General features: G+C 31.4%; 1 protein-coding gene across 8 annotated transcripts; it reads left to right on the top strand.

The window, feature by feature from the left end:
• The first annotated feature begins 3239 nt into the window (after nt 1-3239).
• LOC121121516 (outer dynein arm-docking complex subunit 4) lies at nt 3240-17481 on the top strand. 8 transcript variants are annotated; one of them, XM_071890382.1, is made up of 9 exons: nt 3241-3745; nt 3812-3883; nt 4003-4051; nt 4218-4487; nt 13956-14095; nt 14174-14274; nt 14343-14496; nt 15748-16068; nt 16413-17481. In XM_071890382.1, the coding sequence occupies exons 4-9, from the start codon at nt 4397-4399 to the stop codon at nt 16488-16490; spliced, it is 885 nt and encodes a 294-aa protein (XP_071746483.1). In that variant the 5' UTR covers nt 3241-3745; nt 3812-3883; nt 4003-4051; nt 4218-4396; the 3' UTR covers nt 16491-17481. The 8 variants fall into 8 exon arrangements, with proteins under 8 accessions (XP_040572402.1, XP_071746483.1, XP_071746484.1 ...); XM_071890383.1 differs by having other exon boundaries at nt 3995-4051; XM_040716472.2 differs by having other exon boundaries at nt 3951-4051.
• The last annotated feature ends 4729 nt before the right edge of the window (nt 17482-22210 follow it).

Here is a 22210-nt window from a genome sequence, read left to right as displayed (position 1 = left end):
TTAAGCTAAAAAAATCGAAAAAGATATCGAAAAATGTAGTATCTGTAAATTTTGCTCTATTTGAACTTTATATTTACTTTAAAAATTAAATTTTAATTGAATTCTCTAATAAAGATAATATAACAAAATGTTAACAATTATTTTATAAAAAAATAACCATTTTAATTCATGAATAATTATCAGATGTTAACACACCTCCTACTTTAAACTTGAAGTATCTTGTCTCTTAAAAAGAAGCTCTGATAAGACTTCAACAACTGATTTGACAAAGTTAGTAACTACGTCAAATTAGCTCTTAGAGTTACTCTAAAAGACCGATAAGGACCATTCCTAGGACTGACAAATTGTATTGGGAGCGGACTGATATTTTTATTTTAAGACAGATTCAACCCTAGAAAAGACACATTTCTTGATGACATTGATAATCTTGCAAAGCCTTAGATTATGCACTGGTCCCCGGTTGACAATCATGAATCTAGAGAGTAATTCATTTAAAGAAAATTACAAGCTATTTCAAAGTGTTACGTCACGAGTACAAAAATTTAGACAATATGCATTTTTTTGGACATTAGTTCATGTTTCTACTTCTTTCCCCCTTATAAATGTTTTGAATATTGATTGGTTGAATTCGAATTTGCTTGTATTAAGAATTTATAACTATTCCAAAGATGGGAAATATTTGCTTACTACCAACTGAATTTGGGGATTTTTCTGTTTCTTTTGAGAGGAACAATTGCAAGTTAAAATAAAGGTAATGGTGTGATTTACATATATTTTCTACTCAAAATCTCCAAGGAACTCGTAAGCATATCATTTCTTAACATAGGGTCCCTAAACGAATTTATAAATAGGGTAGAGGCTGTCCGTTTTATGGGCATTGTCTTTAGGCCCAAGGGATAAATAAATGGATCTTTTTATATAAAAATGTGAATTAAATTAATCTTATAGACTTATTTATTTATGTTTGCTATGTGTATACTCCAAAACTATTACAAGAACCACTCTAGTATAATTTTGAATGGTATAATTTATTTTTGACAGCTTCCCATATTATACATATTTTTTAAACCTCAAGTATTATCCTTTCAAAATGTAGATGTTGACAGGACATGTTTGATGCATCACTGGTGATAGATGTGGAAGTTCAACTTTAAGACGCTGGGGGCTTAAAAAATACAAATAAAAAGGGAACTGGTAATTCCGTCTTTTGTCCGTGATGTTGCCGATAATTATGGCGACTTATAAAATAGTATGTACATAGATTATATAAATAGGAGCATTGACTTCAAAAATAAATTCCATTATCATCGTTATGTAACTATTAGTTTATAATATGTTTTATGGACATGATTATACCTTTGTAAATGTCAGTGAACAACGAGATATACGAGTATATTATCCCCTTCCGATGAAGTGATATTATTTTATTACTATTACGTAAATTTTAATGCATTTCATTTTATTTCCCGCATGAGCTTCAATCTTTTATATATGTAGGATTCGGCACGACGTAATTGTAAATCATGTTCTTGTAAACTGAATCTCTCAAGGAAAGAGGCCTACATTAAGTTACGGACGATTAATAAGAGCTAATTAAAGTTCAACCAATCAATGTTCATTATACTAATGAGGGATATGACTAAAGAGTAATAGAAAAATCGTCAGCATACAAAAAAATACTGTGTATCGGATGCGTCATTAGTCGTTCAACACTTTAGACTTAGTTCAAAAAATGAATCATATGATACCGAAAATTTATTTTTATTAATATAATTCATGGGAGCAAATCTTACATTTTATTTTTCGAAAACTTCTCCTTTAGCCTCGAAGCATGCCTCCACTTGATGGCGGAAGGCCTTGCAAGATTTCTCAATCTGACTCCTTTTTTTATATTACTCTAATTTGTCAGAAGAAGTTGCACTGATTAAGTGTACGTATTTGCATTATAGTATTACAATTACTCCAACTGACCAAAGAATGGTCCTTTATGTCCATATATGGACATAATCTAATTTTCCTTCTGTATGAGCAACCGAGTATCAAACCTACGCACATTGAGTTCAAGAGAATAATTTCTTTCGATCGTGTTGTTTATTGAGCTACGCCCCTCTTTCATTCATGTCCTTCCTTCTCAACATATTTTTTCAGGGTTGAAATATTGCTGTGTCTGTTTCTTCAGGTTTTCTATTCGATTTTCGTCCATATTTAGTAGTCGAGAGAGTTTTTAGAAGAGTGATTACAAGATAAGATTGGCCACATTTCCTTCCTTCAAAATCTGCTAGATCCCAACTTTTTGCAGATCAATTCATGGGTAGCTATTGTAGGCAATTTTTGGATCTTGTATTTTTGTTAGAAAATGAATTTATGATCAGCTTCATAATTATTTTTTTGACGCCCTAATATGCCTGACTTTTAATTTTTCACTGTTTATCTGTTTTAAATATAATCCTTGAACGATTAGATTCATACAAAATTATTTCATCAGGAGGTATTAATAATTTATTAATATATCGGAGGCAGCTTCTGCAGAGGGCGGGGGAGTCTAAGTTGCACCCCTAAAAAAACAAATTGCGCTGTATATAACTGAATCAGCCAGTCAAAGACAAATAAAAAATAACAAAAAAATGCGGACGGCCTTGTCTTTTTAACTAACTAACTAACAGACCTTCTTTTAGTGTTAACATAATTGTTCAAAATAAGCCCCACAAAAATATATAGATATTTAAGTTAAAAGTAATGTGAAGTCAGCAAATAATATGTGGTTTTTTATTAATTTAAAAAAAATACTTAATTGTCAAGAGACTTATAAACAAAGACTAAACAAACTGTGAAGGAATGCATGGGAGGCAGGCATTTAAGGTTGAATGTAGCAAGGGGATAGGAAATTATTATGTTATATGTAAGTTGAGCAAACATTGTGTACCTAAATATAAAAATACATATATCCAACTTTTTCTTTTGTTCAAGCCGATCACATTCAAAAACATTATAATGATGTTTACTTTTCATTTATTTGAAGCTACCTTACAATTAATACAAATTATGTATGTATGTAGCGTTAATGGGTGGATATTTTGCTTGACTACATTATGTAGATATAAGCCGCTACTAAACAATGCATGCTTTTTTTTTTTTTTTTTTTTTTTGAGTGAGGGAAACGCGAATCTCTACACCTTTTTTCTCCTACGAATATTGCATGCTATAAGATTATTAAGGCACAATTCTGGATTTCTTATAGAATTAGTTTACTTTAGGCAGACTTTGTGAAAGGATGGGATTTCTATCATGAGTTATAAAGCTGTTTAATCGACTCTGAAAGGTAGTATTGGATCGATCCTAGGACTTGATTGCCTAATCAGTCTTTTACTTTATTGGTTCAATCTTTTTTACCATTCAACGGTCCTAAGGTCCGATAACTCATAACTAGAATTGAATAATACCATATAAGAAAGAAGAAAATAATAAATGATAGCCAGAACGTATAATAATATGTTTTAGCAAGACAACTTCTACTTTAAACTTCAGCTATCTCGTCTCTTGTAAGATGTTATGTTGAAGAGCTGAAAGGACATAATGAAGGACTCAGGGGAGTCCTTTGATACTGAGTAACTACGCCATTTTAGCTCTTGTTGTTACCTTAAAAGACGATAAGGACTAGTCCTAGGACTAACAAATTTTATTAGGACTGAACTGATAAGACTATTTAGTTGTTGTTTTTTTTAAACTGATCCAACACTACTGAAAGGTGAACTTCCCTCTTTTTCTTTGTTTTCTTTCACTGAATCAAACAAATTTAACCACCCTCTTTCAGTCATTCATGAGTCTTCCCTAATTTATTCTTCTTCCAATCCTCATCGATTAAACACATGGCTTAAAAAGACTGGTAAAAAAAAAATATATATATAACATTTTAAATGTGATTCCATGGGGATATTTGTTATAATTTTAAGTTTAGCAAGTGTAGAATACACATTTAAGGTTTATTGAGTTAAAGTTTCTTAGGAGTTCACATATCAAAATACATACAAACAGTCCGTAACTACATAAAACAGTATGGACCTCAATATGGGCCTCAATGCATTCCCTACATTATTTTGATCCTTTCAACTTAATGTTTTATTCATGATGCAATGATCTAGAATTTGTTTTTATTCCTCTCAAATTTGCAAGGATCATGGACATACTGTCGGGATATGCATTGACCAACTTTGAAATAGAATCCTATTCTACCTCTGAAGAGACTGCGGAGGAGGAAGAAGATCCAGATGAAGAGGGATTGAGTAGTTTCTCAAAATCAGAGTCTCGTCAGAAAAAAGTGGCATTTGAAAAGGAAAAGTCCAAAGTGGATCTAAGGAACACAAAGACGTTTATAAGAGTAGAAAAAGATATCAAGGACATGCATCGAAGGCGGAAAAGTCGCCAAAATGATCCAAAGGAAGCGCCAGCCATCTATGTGGATAAGGATCGGGCTATTTCAGTTGCTGGAGGTAAGTGTTTCATTTTGCTCTTTATTTACATGTACTTATTTAATGGTACTAGGAAAACTGCTCTCGGGAAAATTGCCCATGAAAGATTGCCATAGAGGAAAATCGCCAGTTGGGAAAATTGCGGGGAGAATATTGCCCATATTTTGTTCAAACTTCATGATGAATAATAACACATTATAAATTCGCTTTATATTATTCATGACAAATATCTAAACATATTTGTTTGTTGCATCCCCAAGGGAGTACCTTCAAGTGTGAGTAATATTATTGCAATTTTTTAAAATTCAATCATCTTCTAAGAAAAGGATCGCAAGGATAGGTCTTAAAATATGATTGAATACCCTCCGCCCTCTGATTGGCCCTTGGGGTAGTTAAGAGGGGTTCCTTAGATGTATACAATGCCTTGGCGGTGGTTTTTAGGGTCCAGGGGTACCCTCAAGTACCCCGCACAAAAAAAAATTGTTTGGAACTATTTTTTGATATTAGAGGGGATTCCTTGAATGTATGTGATGCTTTGGTGGTGGTTTTTAACTATACCACATTACCCCCCGGGACCCCGGCCAACTTAAGGGCTGTGAATTAGTTAATTTTGTTAGAGGGGTTCCTTAGATGTATTGGCCAGTACCTCCGGGACACTGGCCAATCCCATGATGGAGAGTATTCCACGATATTTTAAGAGGTCTTAAGCTTTTTATTCCCCCCACCCTCCTCCTCCTCCTCCTATTTTCCATAATAATACACACACTTGAACATACTCCCTTAGGGGATAGAAAAAAAAATATGTTAAGATATTTATCATAAATAATATTATGCTAATTTATAATGTGTTATTATTCCTTAGGAAGTTTAAACAAAATACGGGCCTGTTTTCCGCGCACGAAATTTAATGTAATATACAGCATGTGGCAACACAACTTCCTTTTTTATAATGCATGACAACCAATCTGTAGAAGTATTCGTGGGGTGAACGTGCCTTCATTCTTGAGGCGAGATCCTAAAGTTTTCTTGAAATACAGTCAGTCGCTATCATTAGTGTTGTGTCAGTCCTTATTTATTTGGTCCAGTCCATTCTTAGGATCGGTCCTTAGGACTGTTAATCATTGGGAACAGTCCTTGGGACCGGTCCTTAACTGTTGGTCCTTGGAATTAGTCATAAAATTATGGTTGGTTTATTGTGCCAAATAAGATATGAAATGTGTATTAAGATTATTTTTGCACATATCTTGATAAAATATTTTTTTTATTATTATACGAACATAGTATATTTTTACTTTGTTATATAAATTATACTTTTTTATAACAGAATAATTAAAAAAAGGAGAAACACTCTCATTGACGTCAGGAGAGATCGATTTTACCTAATTTAAGGACCAACAAGTGGGACAGACTGGACTGGACTGCTGTCCTCGTTCCTAAATAAGGAACAAGACAACAATAGCTGTTACCATGCGTTGGTAAAGTGAGGAACGTGCGTTTACCGTCGAAAATATATATTGCTAAAAAATGGTTCGACAAAATGTTTTATAAAATTAAACTAAATGAAATTCAGCAGCGAAGTTTTTATTAGTGCAATTTATGACATGAGTTAATTGCTTCAATTTTTAATTCTACAAAAATTGATTTTTCAATTCATTTTGCTAATTTAAAATTAGCAAAATTCCTTAAACGTAAATAACTCCCCGTATAATGATGCTGAATAGCTAAAACTAATGGTATCGAATCTGGTTTTGTACAAAAACTTTAAATTGGTTAGATTTGTCCTAATCGAGTAATTGAAAATGGATTTATTTAAATAAAAAAAAAGAATTTTTAAGAAACTTTGCAGGATCACCAATAACTAATAATTATCTAATCATATGAAATAAGATAACTTGTAATTTAAGTTTTATGTATCTTTTTGCGTAAAATTATAATCCCACTAAAAACTTTTCCCAAAAAGTTTGTTTGAAGAGAAATAAAAAAACGAAAAAGTTACACGTTATTAAAATAGGTACTGAAGTCCGGTTTATTCAGTGTATGGGCAAGGGACTACTATCTCATATGATTATCTAATCTTTGTAAAACATAATTGGCTTTTTTCATTATGAAATGAAAGAATTTTTTTTTGATTTATTAAACTTGTTTGATTGTCTATTGGAAAAAAGAAGTTATACTGACGTACTCATTGTATTATCAACCTCAATTCCCTTAGTTACAACAAAAACCATTCGCCTGGCATTTAAATTATGCCAACTTGTCATAGTTTATATAACTTTGTATTTAAACAAATTGAAATACTTTGAAAAATATTCAAATAATATTAATCAGTGGTTCTCAAACTGTAGGTTGTGAACTGCCAATATGTTTTATGTGTATGGGGGATACGATCCCCATGACAATATTATAAATACAGTTTTAAAATGGATCACATCTTAATTAATGCTTAATTAAAGATGTCATGAAATAAATACCGTGTCCTAAAAAAAGTTCATCCTAATTTTTTTTCCATAAAACTCTGTCAAAAAGTTATCCAATTTTTATAATGGCGTCAATTTGAGGCTTTGAAAGTTTTTCACGTGGTATAGAATGTAGAAAGATTAGGAACCACTTAAGTTGAAGATTGTATGTATATAATAAAAAAATACCCTATTTTCTATCTCCATAATAAACAAATTCATGCTTTGTAGTCAACCACATAATATCAATTGTAAGGACTTTGAAATGCAAGAATGCAACATCATTTTCTGATTCATCAAATTTAAAAAAAAAATCGAAATAATTATTCCTCTTTTTCCAAGAATATCAGATGATTTTGTACTTATATCAATTTAAATAAGAACTTACAATTGTGTCCAAAAATATTGTGACCAGTATTGTCTCAGTCCCCATTTCTTTGGTGCGGTCTAATCTTAGGATACATCCTTACAACAGTCAGTCCTTGATTTTATATTCTCAAAAGATGGACTGCATCTTACGTCAAAGAAGAGATTTCAGATATACATTAATGAATATTGGATAATGTACAATATATCTTGTAAAAAATTGCATTTTTTATTACTTAAGTATGTTAAGTACTAGCAGTAGTAACAACATTAACCGAAGTTATTAGGCGTCTACAAACAGACACACTTTACATAAAAAAAATAGTAGATAGCTCCGCAAAAAATCCTCGGTGTTACTCCCCATTTTCAAGAGCACACTCAAACGTAATTACTTAATATTTAGATGATCTCCCATTAAGAAGGAAATAATAATAATTATAGCTCGGGGAAAGAAGTATGACGTGATGAGCCAGTGAGTACTTTAGTCTCTAGAGTGCAAACCTGAATGAGCTTTAGCTCAAAACCCTTGTTGCCAAGCCTCATTTAAGGTCACCTTCAAAATTCTTATACTTCTTTTTTTAATACGAGCTTTAGCTAGTCAGGCTCGATGCTGAAGATGAATCTTCAACTCATATTTTTCTTAAATCAAGTATCTCCGCCGTCCTAAGATACACTCAAAAATGACTTTATAGATTACATAAATATATACGTACATACAGACAAACTTACAAAGGATACGTTATACCTTTTTTAAGAGCTGACAAGTGGGACTGGACTGCAGGTTTCGATCCTAAATAAGGCCCAATACAATACTAATTTGCTCCATCTGATATTTTTTACCATAAAGTTCCAACTTGAGTTTAAAAAAAGGAAAAGAAGTTTGAGTCCATTGGAAGCAATTTTAACTATATTTTCTCAGTCTCTATGACTAATTTATTAAACAGCTTTAACTATAACATCCAAAATATGATTCATATAAGTGAGAGAGACCGGAGACTGTTGCAACACGGAACGGTTGCAACAATTTCCTTTTTTAGACCATAAACAAAAAACTACAACCATTAAATTTACAATATAATTTTAATCCCCTTTTCTTTGAGGCATGGAATAAAAGCAATTTTTTGGAAGACCATTATTATTTTCTAATAATGCAGTCAGTTTTACATTGTTTTTCCTATGACTGATATAATTTGAGTTGTTAATTACTTTGTTATCAGTTGATATCATTTTATCAAAATTCCAAGGTCATTCAGTGAGGAGAAATTTGAGATATTGTAATACTTGGTGCAAGGGGGTAAGTTATAAGCAGGGTTATTTTTTTGATACTCAAACTCCAACTCGACTTATGTAAATTATTCGACTCTGACTCCAACCATTTATATTCATTCACTCCATTTTTTTGAAATCATTGTCCAATCCAATCAAGCAATATGGATTTTAATTATAGAATATAGTCGATCATTATGTAAGCACACCGACTCTGACTTTTAGCAAAAATGTTTGACTCTAACGACTCCACAAACCTGTAACAACAAGTGTAGCAATTTTCCTCTTATTCATTATTATTTTATATAATTGCACTTTACATCAAACATGTTTTTTAAGGCTACAAGTAGGTAACTAAAGAGTTTTTGAGAGTGAATTTCTCCAATCATTTAGAGTGATCTTAAAAGTGTACTAACTCAACGTGAAGATGACAGTGATCTTATTCACATCTATCAAGTATTTGTTGACAGTTACTCACCCATGTTTCAGCCATTTTAGACGCGCAGTTGTCATGTAACAGTCGTTTGAGTGAGTTAATGTGAGTTTTTTTGTAAAAATGGATAAAATCGAGTATGGAGCTATCTTTAAATATTTGTTGTATAAAATGGTTGAAACTTGGATGAGTAACTGTCAACAGATGTTAGATGTAAATAGCTGTTTCAGTTATTTTGGACAAGAAATATTTAATGACAGCTCCATACTCGATTATGTCCATTTTCACAAAAACTCTCACAGAAAAAAAGGTGCTTGATATCTCCACAGTTTTTATTTGCATGTAAAAAAATTGATGCCTTTTTCAATTGAAGAATTTTAGACCTCTAACGACCTGCCTGAGTTTATTAGGATCTAAAAAGTAGCTTCATTAGATTTAGATTTATCACTCATTATTTCCTTCTTAAATCAATAAAATTTTGCCTTCAGTTTCTAAAAATATAAGTTAATAAAACTCAAGCCTGTTGTTGCTAATTATTAAACGTATTGATTTTTGTACTTGATCAAAAATAAATCGAAATTGTTTAGAGAAAAGTTAAAAATATACATAAACAGTATATACATTTATACTCGTATATAAATATGATCAAGTAGTTATTAACAAGTGCAAAAATGAAGAAAAAAAGGAGGTGTGCAAAAACGGGAACCAAGTTGTACCTACTTAATAGGCATACATAAATGTGCATTAAAAAAAAACACAAGTATCAATAAGCAAAATAAGTATAACTAATATTTTAAGCATGAACACTTCTCTATATATACCTATACATTTAATCGGATAAAGTTGTTAGAGAAAGCGCTTTATTTATACACAGAGTGCACACTCGTCAGTTTTGAAATACTTTTCTTATTGTAAATAGGGTGTATTACATAATTAGGCCTTTGAGCTACGGATTATTTCCCCTCCAACGTCCTTACAATAATGATAAAAGGTAATTAAGCAATCTTTTTTTTTTGGTAAATTATATTTTGAAATAAATAAAAAAAAACCAACCATGATCTTTTTATCAATAAGTGGTTCTCAACCTTTTTTGCTTCCCACGTCTCTTGATAATAAAATTTAAAAAAAAAATGCATTGCCTCATAAAAAATCAAATTTCCCTCTTGTAGGGTCTTGGAAACTATTACTGTGCGTAGGGAAAGATAGATTTTTTTTTTGTGTTGACTAATAGATTATAGATCTAAGAAAATTTGTATTCCTAAAAATCATTTTTGATATTTGCATATAGTTGTAAATTCTAAGCATTTTTAGGGAGCAAGTTTTCCTGTCGTTGTACATCTGACATTATTTTTTTAATTTATAATGATGTTATGATTACTCTTTCATTATTGAGGAGAGAACAATTAAGCATAAAATAATAACTCATGAATGACCCGAGAGTAACACTGAGAACTTGTTTGGGAGTTATAAGTCTCTGTAGGACTTAGACGTGGAACTCTATTTGACCTAGAATATAGACGGTATTATTCCTTTTTTTTTTCCAAAAGAGTCATTTTTTTCTTTTATTACATACAATAGTAAAATAATGCCAGAATATATTATGTTTAATATTTTTAAAGTATCAAAAAACAAATTTTAGCAGAAATTGGTCTTCCTCACATTTTTTTAAATTACTAAGCTAGTATTTTGACAAAAAAATATTATTTTTAATTTTCAAAATTTTATACATATAAAAAATATAACGATGATCGTTTAATATGTTTATTTCCAAAGAAAAAAATGTATAAATACAAATTATGCATAGTGCTTGTATAAACTATATATATGTGAAAAAGGACCTATTACTCAAATGGGAAAAAAATGACGTCGATAGAATCCCAAATATCTAGAGTTTTATGACTCAGAGTAGAATTGAGGATTGAGAAAGGAGTAATTTTTGTTTATGTCTTTACTTGACACGGAGTAGTACTTGTTTTTATCTCATGCATCTCACAACCGCTCGCCGCTAATTTAATTAATCGTCTTGGCAACCGTACAAAGAACCGTAAACGTAGGATCCGGTAGTTATTTTTTAGGGAGGCAACTTCAACTGTCAATATTTGAGATTGGAATAGTTAAAAAAAAACATTTATTGATGATCTCTTTCTTTAAAAATGACAAATAATTTTTAGAGAGTTTTTTTTTCTAATTTTCAATTCCGACTTTTTCAAAAAATGTGTTGGTCCTTGTTCTGAACAATTTATGGAGACACCTCGTCACTCATTTGCACCTCTTACCAAGGTTGTGCCCTTATTTTTCTAGCGGTTACGTTTCTTGAACCTTTAAAATACAATATGTATATGTGTCGTGTGAGAGGATAAAATTAGTCCCGAATTACTTGTCTATATTATTGGCTTCAACCCAACCCGAGTGCACTTTTTCGACCAGTTAATAACTGCATATCAACGGTATATATTCGTGCAGTTGTAATATTTTTATTTTGTAACACTTGTCTACAGTTTTACTTTTGTACATAGTTCAATTTCATATTGGCGTAATACATTATTATATATTGGCTATGGATGTTACCTTTTTTAATTATTTATTATATTTGTAGAAGTATTTATATTTTCTCAGAATATACTAAGGCAATTAATATATTCAATTTTGTGTAACAGTATAATATTGAATATACATATTATTCGCTAATATTTTGTATAGGGCGCCAAATGGATTCGGATTGGCCCTATTCGATTGTACAGCTGATCACAATAGGTTATAAATGAAATTTAAATACAAGAAGCAAGAGTAGGGAGAAGCATCAAACGTCATCCATTCGCCTTTTTTTGATTTTTCAACTGGCTTTGCCTGAGGCCTACTGAGTTACTGATCCTAACTAACTCGAAAATAAAGCTATAAAATCAACTAGAAGTATGTACTCACAGACTCGCAACTGCGAATTATAGTTTAAGACAAATTATTTGAATGTAATATTGCAATAATAAATCCTCCACGGCTTACTAGGCCCATTAATCATGCTGTGTATGCTACTGGGCCTTAATTTTTTTTAAATATATTAACATAATTTATCCCTATCTTCAACACCGAGGGCTTTAAAATAGCTTTGAACTTCAAAAAAAGGCCACAAGACTATGAGAGAAAAAATAAGGGCATATTTGGAATCAGGGGATCAAACTCTATTAAATTGAGTATATACTGTTTTTGTAGCATTTTTGTTGTTGGACAGTGTTATTAGTGGGAAACTTCACAAATATACGACAGTTTGATTTCAGAGTGTTTTGGAGCTTCAGTAAATTAATTACCTTGAATTGGAGTTCACGATGAAAATCTATGTGTGTGTACCTAAGTGTAAATTATATATAATACCTTTCCAAAAAATGTTACCAAAATGACGATTTACAGAGAAAAAAAAAATACTTGCAGAAGGCGTGCACGGAAGTGTACGGAGTGTTTTGGGGATTCCCATAGAAATACTGGATTTTATAATTTTATTTATAATCAAATTATTGTCAATTACATTTAATGTAGATAGCTTAATATTTCACCTAGGCTAAAAAAAATTACAATTCATTGCTTTGTTTAATTGCATCATTCGCTGAAAAATAAGTCATCTCAAGATAGCCTTTAAAATTACAAATGAGGTGTGATGAACAAAATATAAGTTATAACGGACTTTAAAACATTTATTTATCTGGTATCTTGGAAAGTTGACAGTTAATTTGTTACTGAGACGTACATTAATTTTAACCCGACATTAGCACCTTTAATCTTTATTACTGTATGTATAACATGAAAGAAATTTATGTTAAATTTTTAACCTCTCTTTTTTTTTTAATAATTCTCATTTATTGTCCGAAGACCATGGGAAGATATTCGTATACTTGAATTTCCTACACCAAAATTTGTGATTTTCGATAAAACAATACAACTTTCTTAAACATCAAGAGAATTGAATTATATTTTCAGGAATTCCCGAGTACAATACTTTGTAAAAGTCAATATTTTTTTAATACCTGCAATTGAATTGTATAATATGAAATTCGATTATATGAATATCTTCCCCATCCTCTCCAGTCAATTAATTATATATATTGAAAAAAGGAGATGTTAAAAATTAAGACAAAATACTTTCATATTGCGCAGTAATAAAGATTGAAGGTGCTAATTTCCGGTTCAAATTTATATACTCCGGATGGACGGATTGAATAATTTTTTTACAAAATACTAGATAAACAAATGCATTAACGTCCATTATACCTTTTATTTGATCCATTACAACAAATTTGTGATTTGAAGGCTATCTTGAGATGACTTATTAACAATTAAACGAAGCAACGGATTAAAAAAAAAAGTCTAAATAAACTATATTTTAGCCACCATCAAAGATAATAGTTATAATTATACCCATAATCAAGAAAAAAAAGATGTAGTAATCTTCGGAAAAAAAATCAAAAAGCTACCTCTTACGGACAATAAGAAAATAAACGGCGTTCATATTTTTTCCCCATCCGTCGTTCATTCGTTCAAAAAATGAACGGAAAGAGGGAACACTGTCGTTTTTACATTCAATGTCCAAGCTTGGCCTACACTGTAATATTTTTTCTGAAAAAATGCATTTGCAATATTTCAAAATTGGATCTAAATTTAATGACATAAATTTGATGGAACTCTAATTCTGGACCACTCTGTAATTGATTTATGGGCCTATTTTTTTAATTGGTCGAAACTCCTTGGTTTTTTAGTCATATGGAAACACATATAATATTCTTAGGTATACACATTTATTTAGGGCCATCTCTCATAACTTACGAACTTTTCTCCAGCATTAGTCCCTTCTAAAAATCCTTTAGATATTTACATATGTTTGGAAAATTACCAATCTATGCAAAAGGGAAGGAACTTTGAGCTATTTATATCAAAACAGTCTCTTAGTCTTAAACAGATGACTGAATTATAAATATTTTTAAGGAGCTGAGGATTTGAAGGGTGACATATTAAAGCATCGAGGAAATTTGATCAAATCCAATCGAAGTGTAGAATGTGAAGCAGCAGAGCTACAAATCATTCTGGATCAAGCACATCATGAAATTCGTCGAGGGGATCCTTGGGTTTGATTCTTTTATTATTTATTCATTTTGATCCAACATTCATGTATTTTTTTATCTCTCTTGATTTTGGTTCCATAGAAGGCCATGTCTTATTTGGAACGTGCTTTTCAAACACGAAATGATGATGTGGAGTGTTTGCATCTTAAAGGGCAGTGTCTTGTTGCTTTAAATCGTCATCAGTAAGTAAAAAACAAATAATAACCATGATTCCCATCCATGTATCCTTATAACCAGTTTCCTACTTCAGAGAGGCTTTGGACACCATGGACTTGGTCTTACTTAAAGAGAGAACAAATCATTCAAGAGCATTTGGGATCAAAGGTGATGCTCTTTATAATTTGGGACAGTTTGAACATGCTCTTCTTAACTATCATCGAGGAATGAGGCATGCCACAGCCAAGGTATGATTTATTTTGTAATTTAACTACCCAGGAAGTCCTAACACATTAGTAGGGATGTTAATAATGGCTAAAGTGCGCTATACGTAAATTTAAAAAAAAGAAGTATATTTTGGTAATAGAAAAATATGAATTCTCTTTTTAATTATCCCTCGCTATTTGGAAAATTCCATCATATCAGCAAGTAAGGATCACTATAGTTTATAGGGATCTCTATCAGGAGATACGAGGGTGGTCTAAAAAGTTTCTGACCTCAACGTGAAGATTGAGGGACTGATAAATAAAAACAGATCACATCAATTTAGCATCTGTTGAGAGTTATTCACCAAAGTTTCGGCAATTTTGGACGTGTAGTTGTTATGTAAGAGTTGTTCAAGTGATTTCATGTGAGTGTATTTATGGAAATGAACAAAATCGATTATCATTCTGTTGGGGCAGTTTAGGCGCAATAAATCCGTGTTTTGGTGCCGATTAATTACTTTAGATGAAACTTGGATACACCATTATGTGTCCGAAACAAATATACTGTCCAAATAATGGACCGCAAAGATTTTTTGTCAATGAAGAACTTCCTGAATAATTATTTTGGAGAGAAAAATGCCGAGTACTATTTGGATGGGTTATAGAGATGGGATCATTTAGAAAAATATAAAATTTAGAAAAAATGTCTTGTACCTTTGTTAGTTTGGAACCTTTTTGGACCGCCCTCGTATGTCCAGAGATTCAAATAGTCTAAAACGCTGCTCAGCTGCCATGACGTTTCATTAAACTAGCTGAGAGCAGCTTTGAGATGAAGGAAATGAACACAAGCCCCACTGTGTGTATAGCAATGATATAGGTATGAATTTTCCGATGTGGAGCCTCAGTTCTACTCCAAGTCCAACAAGGATTTACACGCTGCAACAAATCCTCAGAGTTGCACGCACTAGAGGTTATTTTATATTTATTTCCCTCCCTTTAAGAATACTGAAGACAGCTTTGGTAAATAAAAAAATATTTTTATGTAGTAATAACAAAATGAGCAAATTTCCTTTTTTTAACCACCGGATGTGCCGTCTCTCAAATTGACGATATTTAGTATGATATTCTCTCAAGGGTAGTTTTTATATTAGCAGAAATTTAGCCAATATTCACATTCCTGCATATTAGCACCATTGATGAATGGATTCCAACACCTATGTAGTAGATGATAAACTATTGCCTTAGAGTGTAAGACAAAAATGACTCAATAATCAATTTATCCCATTAATACAGGAGAAAATCAATCTAAATCAAAAAATGAATCGAGTCGAAGCAGCCGTATGGAATGCCCTAGGAGAACCTTCTAATCGCCATTTCTTAAATTTAGAAAAAATATCCCAGACTGACATGAATGAACTTTTAGACCTCAAGGTGAAACAAACCCGATTCGGTCCAAACAAACGCTCTCGTCTTCAAAATAAAACAGTGGATAAGCCTTACAAAGATAAAAAGTTCCTTTCAGAGCTTGCAAAGGACAAAGCGTATTTAGGAGGGATTCTTCAAAAGATTGGACCGGGATGTGGGTCCTCTTACAAGTCCTTTATTCAACATCAAGTATGTTCCTAATACATGTGCTGAAAAGTCCCGGGCATCACACAAAGATGTCAATATTTTTTTTACTCTCCTCATTTTCAGTGTGTACCAACCTTCAAAAGACAGCTGTCCAAATTTCATGACAATCCGTTCTTAAGTTTTTTGAGTGATTCTGCTAGGTTTGACGCTACTTTTGTTACTTGGTAAACAATGAATCAAAAGCAATTTCCCTCTATAAAGATAACAGAAAAAAATGAAACTAAAAAAAACTTATTTTCTTTGTTAAGAACGGTACTTTTCAGCCCATGTGTTACTTATAAAATCTGAAAAACATTTTGCAAGCTCATTTTTCTTTCATTACATAGGCCAACGATGGAATTCAATTTCTAAAGGATCGAAGGGATTTTTGGGAGCAGCAACGTCCTGACTACACAACTTACTAAAAAAAATTGATATGATGGATCCTTTTAATTAAAACAAATTGTATTATAGAATGTTTTTCTTATATGAATCCTTTTTTATATTATATGTATAATAAATAGAACAAGGGAGAAAATATATTGGAGAAAGGGAGAGGAATCTCTGTACGTATGGTTGTTTGCAGAGCTTGAGTCAAAAACCATTAGTTCAAGCTGTTCACTCACATTTCTCCGCTCTTTTTTTACAAGAAAAGAAAAGCTTCAAATAAAACTCTTTCTTTAATAAACCTCCAGAGATATATATATATGTGTATGTATTTATACAAATATAATATTTGTACGTAACATTGTTTTACAAGTTTTAAGTCTATATGTATAACAATTATATTTATGAGCATAAATTATTTTATAAATATGTAGCTTTCAAATTATACATATGTTAAATAAATGGATTCAACTCTATTCAATATATTAGTGTTCAAGCATTACAGAAACTAATATATCTGGAATTAACTGATGCTAACGCAACTGATGGCTGGCTACTATCACCTGGACAGACTGGAGGCTGCTTTGTATTCGTGCAAACGGGTAAGCTATTGTCATCACAAACACATCTATTGTTACGAACGGATTTAACAATCATTCCATTAGAAATAACAGTTCCATCCAGACAGCTCAACTCTCTTGGGTCTTTTGTGGATTCCCCATTGGGTCCACAGCCAGGGATTCCACCATTGGAGCAACCAAAATCTCTCACAGGCTCTTTTTTTCCTGATTTGCAAGTACACTCTTTAGGGAAGCAGGATCGAACAATAAAGAGTGGATTAAAAGGTGGCTTAACTTCTTTGTTGATCCGTGTACATTCACAACTCTGAATTCCACCCTCACTTTGACAAAGATTTAAATTTAATCCAACGCCGGAGTCAGTCAATCCACTTCTTTGAGCCCATGTGGATGATGCTGCTAGAAAGATGAGAGGAAGAATTATAGACTTCATTTTCAATGCAAAACAAAATACGAATTAAGCAATGTTTAAGGTTTTTACATTGGTTTTTATAGGTGTTGTGTATCTACGCACAGAGTAAATATAGCGCTCCAAAGTCAAAGACCGGTTGTAAATTCAAGTGCCTTCTTGTAGTTATTTGCAAATTCAATCTATAAAAAATTATATATGTACTCAACCATTTTATATATATATATATATTGGCGTATATAATTTCACAGTTTATCTACAAAATAGATATTGATGAAATAACATAATTTAATCATAACTTGTCGTGAAGTAATGAGTTAGTTGGTTGGTAACTATACAGCTGATTGAGAGCCAATCTATTTTATTATCCCTCTCATAATAGTTTAGTTTTTTTGTACAAGGTTTGGTGTTTGGGTCTTAAATTAAGTCATAAATTATAGACAATTATTTCATAAAATTACATAATTATAAATATTAGTTAAATAAAATTATTAGAAAGGGGAAATAATTGTGAGCTTATTAAAACCTTAATTTAGAATCTTATAATTATTTGTCAAAGATTTTATGATACATGAGTAACCAAGGCTTGGTTGTACTGGATGTGGTTTGAAAAATTATTTTTAATATTAAGCAATATAGGCCTGGGAATAAATAGTTCCAAAATAAAAAAAACAAAAAAAGTGATATAAAATATAAACAGATTATATAATACTATTATTCATGATTTTTTTGATTTTTTTTTTTTTGCAAAAAGGTAAGCAAGACCGCTTAGCAGTCATAATATCGCCACCTGTCGAAAAAATAACTTGGAAACAGGGGGAAATTCATTTAAATTGTCCCTCTACCATACCACGGGGTTTTCGTCAACTGGGATGTATTTTATCAACTTGTATGTCATTATCTTTTTTTTTGTATAAACAAATACATTTATTATTTCTTATAGATTAGGATGCTTATAATCCTAACTCACTATTTAAATCTATTGATTTAAAAAAAAAAAATAACCAAAATTTTATAATAGCCAAATATTTAATATGTGATTATATATATATATATTTGTACGTACCGCACCGACTGTAAAAAAAGAACCGTACAGTGATACAACCCCGTACCATACCATCCCTTGTACAATATTAATTACACAAGTCTACAAAAAAAAAAAATCTTTTAAGTACCAGATTCAATTTCAGTAGTAGATCTGTAATCTGTATAAAAATTTGGTTTTTGAAGAATATTGATTTGAAACTTTTGAGTATTTTTACCCTTCTTATAGGTTTCATAAAAATTTTGGCCATGAAAAGATCAATAATTTACATAATTTTATGCTGATACATTTGATACTACTATATTTTAGGGGTTTTGTTTGGAAAAGAATAACTCCTCGATTTTTTAGTTGTTTTTTTTACATCCAAGGAGTTCATTTGAAGCATACATAAATAAGATTTTATTTCTAAAAAATAATTGGATTCTAAAAGGTTTAGTTCTGCTGCAATATTGATTTGTTTTTAATTTTTTTTACAATTTAACACATGTTGATGAAATTTTTCATTTTCAAAAACATTTTTTTGTGAAAATGTACAAAATTGAAGATCAAACTGTCATTAAATAATTGTTGTCCAAAATGGCTGAAACAACCAGTCACATCTATTTAGCATCTCTTGATAGTTACTCGCCAAAGTTTCAGCCATTTTATACTCGATTTTGTCCATTTTCATAAAAACAATCACATTAATTCACTCAAACGACTGTTGCATAACAAGTACGCCTCCAAAATGGCTGAAACTTTTGGAAGTAACTGTCAACAGATGTTAGATACATGTGACTAGCTTTTATTTACGGGTGCTGCCATCTTCACTTGGAGGTCAGAAACTTTTCAGACAACCCCCATATATACCAATAGAATAATGAAACATCTAATTGGAGTTGGATATTTTGATGTCCATATGCATTATTTTATCTTTGGGAGGGGGAGGGGGGTACACGGGAGAATGTTTCTATAGTACTGGAACATCCCAATGAACATTTATTCCTCCGAGGATATCTAGGTACTTCCAGCTGGGAGCCCAATGTACAAGGTTTAAAAAAAATTTGAAATTTGAAGATGTAATTGCTACATGAAAATAATTCATTTTTAATTATTCTCGTATTCTTGAAGAGATAAAAATAAGTACAAAATAATCACTACTACGTAAAACACGAAGATTAACCCTCATGATTTGTTGTGTTATAAGTGTAACAACTCCTTTTTGGATTCGGAGTGTAATTGAGAATGAACATCGGAGTAATTGCTGGCCATATCATTTCTAGACACAGAGTGGGGTTTGGTTTATTTCTTTCCTCTCAAGCTGCAGCTAATTTAATGAAGCGTTATAACGCCTTAGCTACTCTCCTCTCCTACTAAACATTCTTCAAATTGTCACAACGTTAATTTTCTGGTTTTTTTTGGTTTTTTTCTTTACATACCGGCATTTTATATCATTTGAATCATCGCCAGTGTATACTTATCTCTCTTGCAGAATCAATCGAGATGATTCCTCTTTTTTCTTTAATACTAACAATCATTCTTGAAGTATATCATAATCAATCTTCCCCTTTAATTACTTCTCAAATCTAATCCACCCCCCAAAAAAGATCAGCAGTTAGCTTATGATGAATGGAGTCTTTCCGCCCCATTTTTATTTTTGATAGAATAAATTACTCCATTTTCACACTCTATTATCTTCGCACGTGCATCTATTTTCATACAACCAATTCATTTGCAGATCCCTCAATGTCGATTATCAACGGTTTATTAGTGTGGAGGGAGTCAAACTTATGTTGACACAACTTGCGGCCAATACTATGTTATACATATATGTACATATTTAGATCCATATTTATCCCAGGGTGTCGGCTGGAGGGGCATTCCCCAAAATTAAGGTAATATACTTTTTTTAGTAGAAAATTTAATTTTTGAAAAGAGCTATGAATTTTTATTTATGAAAATATATTTTAATATTTGGATTTTTTTTCAAAAAAAAATCAAAAAACCAACCCTACCAAAAAAATATATATATAATCCTGCGTACGCCCCTAGATCCATACATATTATTTAGGCACTATTGTTCCAATAAAGGGCCTCCTATTTCTTGTTATTGACAATTAGATCATGTTTAGTAGGGTATATTAATTAATTACGTTATAAAATCTTCATATCTGTTGAATCCGGACAAAGCAATGTATTTAGTATCCATGAATAATGAACAAATCCCGCAGGCCTCACTCGACAGTATGATTCAAGAATCAAATGCTGAGTTTACGATATAATATGTAGGTAATCATACATTTATCTTGCAAAAGTTATTATTAGTACGTAAAGGGAGCTACGGAGATGGGGAGCTGAAAAAGTTCCACCCGAAAGACCTAGAAACTTTTATTTAGTTATATATTTTTTCTAAATCCTTTTCATATGTTTTTTTTTAATTTAATACAAACTTTTGCATTTAATTTTGAAGTTTTTTTTTTTTTTTTTTTTTTTTTTGAGGATCTTTCTTCATCTTTAATAGTTGTTGTCTTTTTGGAAAGGAAAAAAAGAGGAACAAAGAGAGAGAGAGAGAGAGAAAAGGGAGAAAACGGGGGAGGATCGACATAGCAGAAGAGAAGAAAAAGAATAATATACATAAATATTATATGTAAAAGCAAAAGTGGGAACACGCTTTCCCGATTATATTATTTTATTATTTCTTACATATTATTTTATGAAACAATAATGCTAGAAGAAATGAGCTACGATGTGTAGCTCACTACTAGGACTAGGGAGAGAAAGAAAATCCGTCATGGTCATCTGTTCAACAGAGCAACATCATGATGAGGGGTAGAACAGCGATTATGAAATAAAAAGAGACGGAATATACAATGAGGGATTAATAGAATAACAACAAAAACAACACAGTTAAAAAGTCAATCCCCCCTTCACATTGCAGAGTAATGGAGATAAATTGAATTATGAGTGTTTGGTGGTGGTGGGTAGCGGTAGGTAGCTCAGTACTGTTGATCACATCATTAAAATCTGGTTCGTTTTTAAAATTGAAATAAAGCGGATCATTAATTAGGTTTGTTGTCAAAAGTTTATTTATTAACTATTAAAATACCAGGCTAAGTATTTTATCATCATGGATCCCCTCATAGAAAAAACCATTAATAGTAACAAACTTCCTGCGTTTGTGGACTGCCCTACTACCTACTTTGGTCAATATTTTATATCCATCAACCAAAAAAGGTTGATGAAGTGGGAACCGAAATATATTAGATTTGTTTTTTTTTGCTTTTTTTTATAATTTCAAAGAAGAATTTTGAAGCTCATGCTGTAACAAGGGCCCGTGTATTTGCAATTCTTAATTGTAAAGCCCTCATCACCAGTAGACTAACTACCTGTCAGCATATTCTGGAAGATATGTCTCTTTCGCAAATAAAATTCCGAAATCAGGATGTGAGTCATGGAATTGTGCAGGAGAAGAAATCCGGTACCTCGCATCGACGTCCCGTAATCATAGAAATATTTAAAAAAGGGTTTTAACAAATATTTATTGTGGTTGTAAATTTGCTTGTTTTTTGTCTACTTTTGTTTTTAATATTGATTTTTAGAATATTAGTTGAAATTCTACCCCAGAGCAATAAATGTAAACTATAATATGTATTTATGTAATTGTTACGCAATCTCTCTGGTATATTTATATATACAATATACATGTTCTGTATAATATACGAGTATAAACCAGATAAAGAATTAAAA

The sequence above is a fragment of the Lepeophtheirus salmonis genome, chromosome 8 (genome assembly GCF_016086655.4).
Source record: "Lepeophtheirus salmonis chromosome 8, UVic_Lsal_1.4, whole genome shotgun sequence".
Taxonomy (NCBI): domain Eukaryota; kingdom Metazoa; phylum Arthropoda; class Copepoda; order Siphonostomatoida; family Caligidae; genus Lepeophtheirus; species Lepeophtheirus salmonis.
This window is presented reverse-complemented; position numbering and strand designations above follow the sequence as displayed.

What these genes read in the sequence shown, in the direction of transcription:
- LOC121121516 (XM_040716468.2), top strand. Translation starts at nt 4,175, where the DNA reads ATGGACATACTGTCGGGATATGCATTGACCAACTTTGAAATAGAATCC. An exon ending in GGCTATTTCAGTTGCTGGAG is followed by an intron (nt 4,488 to 13,955) that starts GTAAGTGTTTCA and finishes AATATTTTTAAG; the next exon opens with GAGCTGAGGATTTGAAGGGT. An exon ending in TTCGTCGAGGGGATCCTTGG is followed by an intron (nt 14,096 to 14,173) that starts GTTTGATTCTTT and finishes TTGGTTCCATAG; the next exon opens with AAGGCCATGTCTTATTTGGA.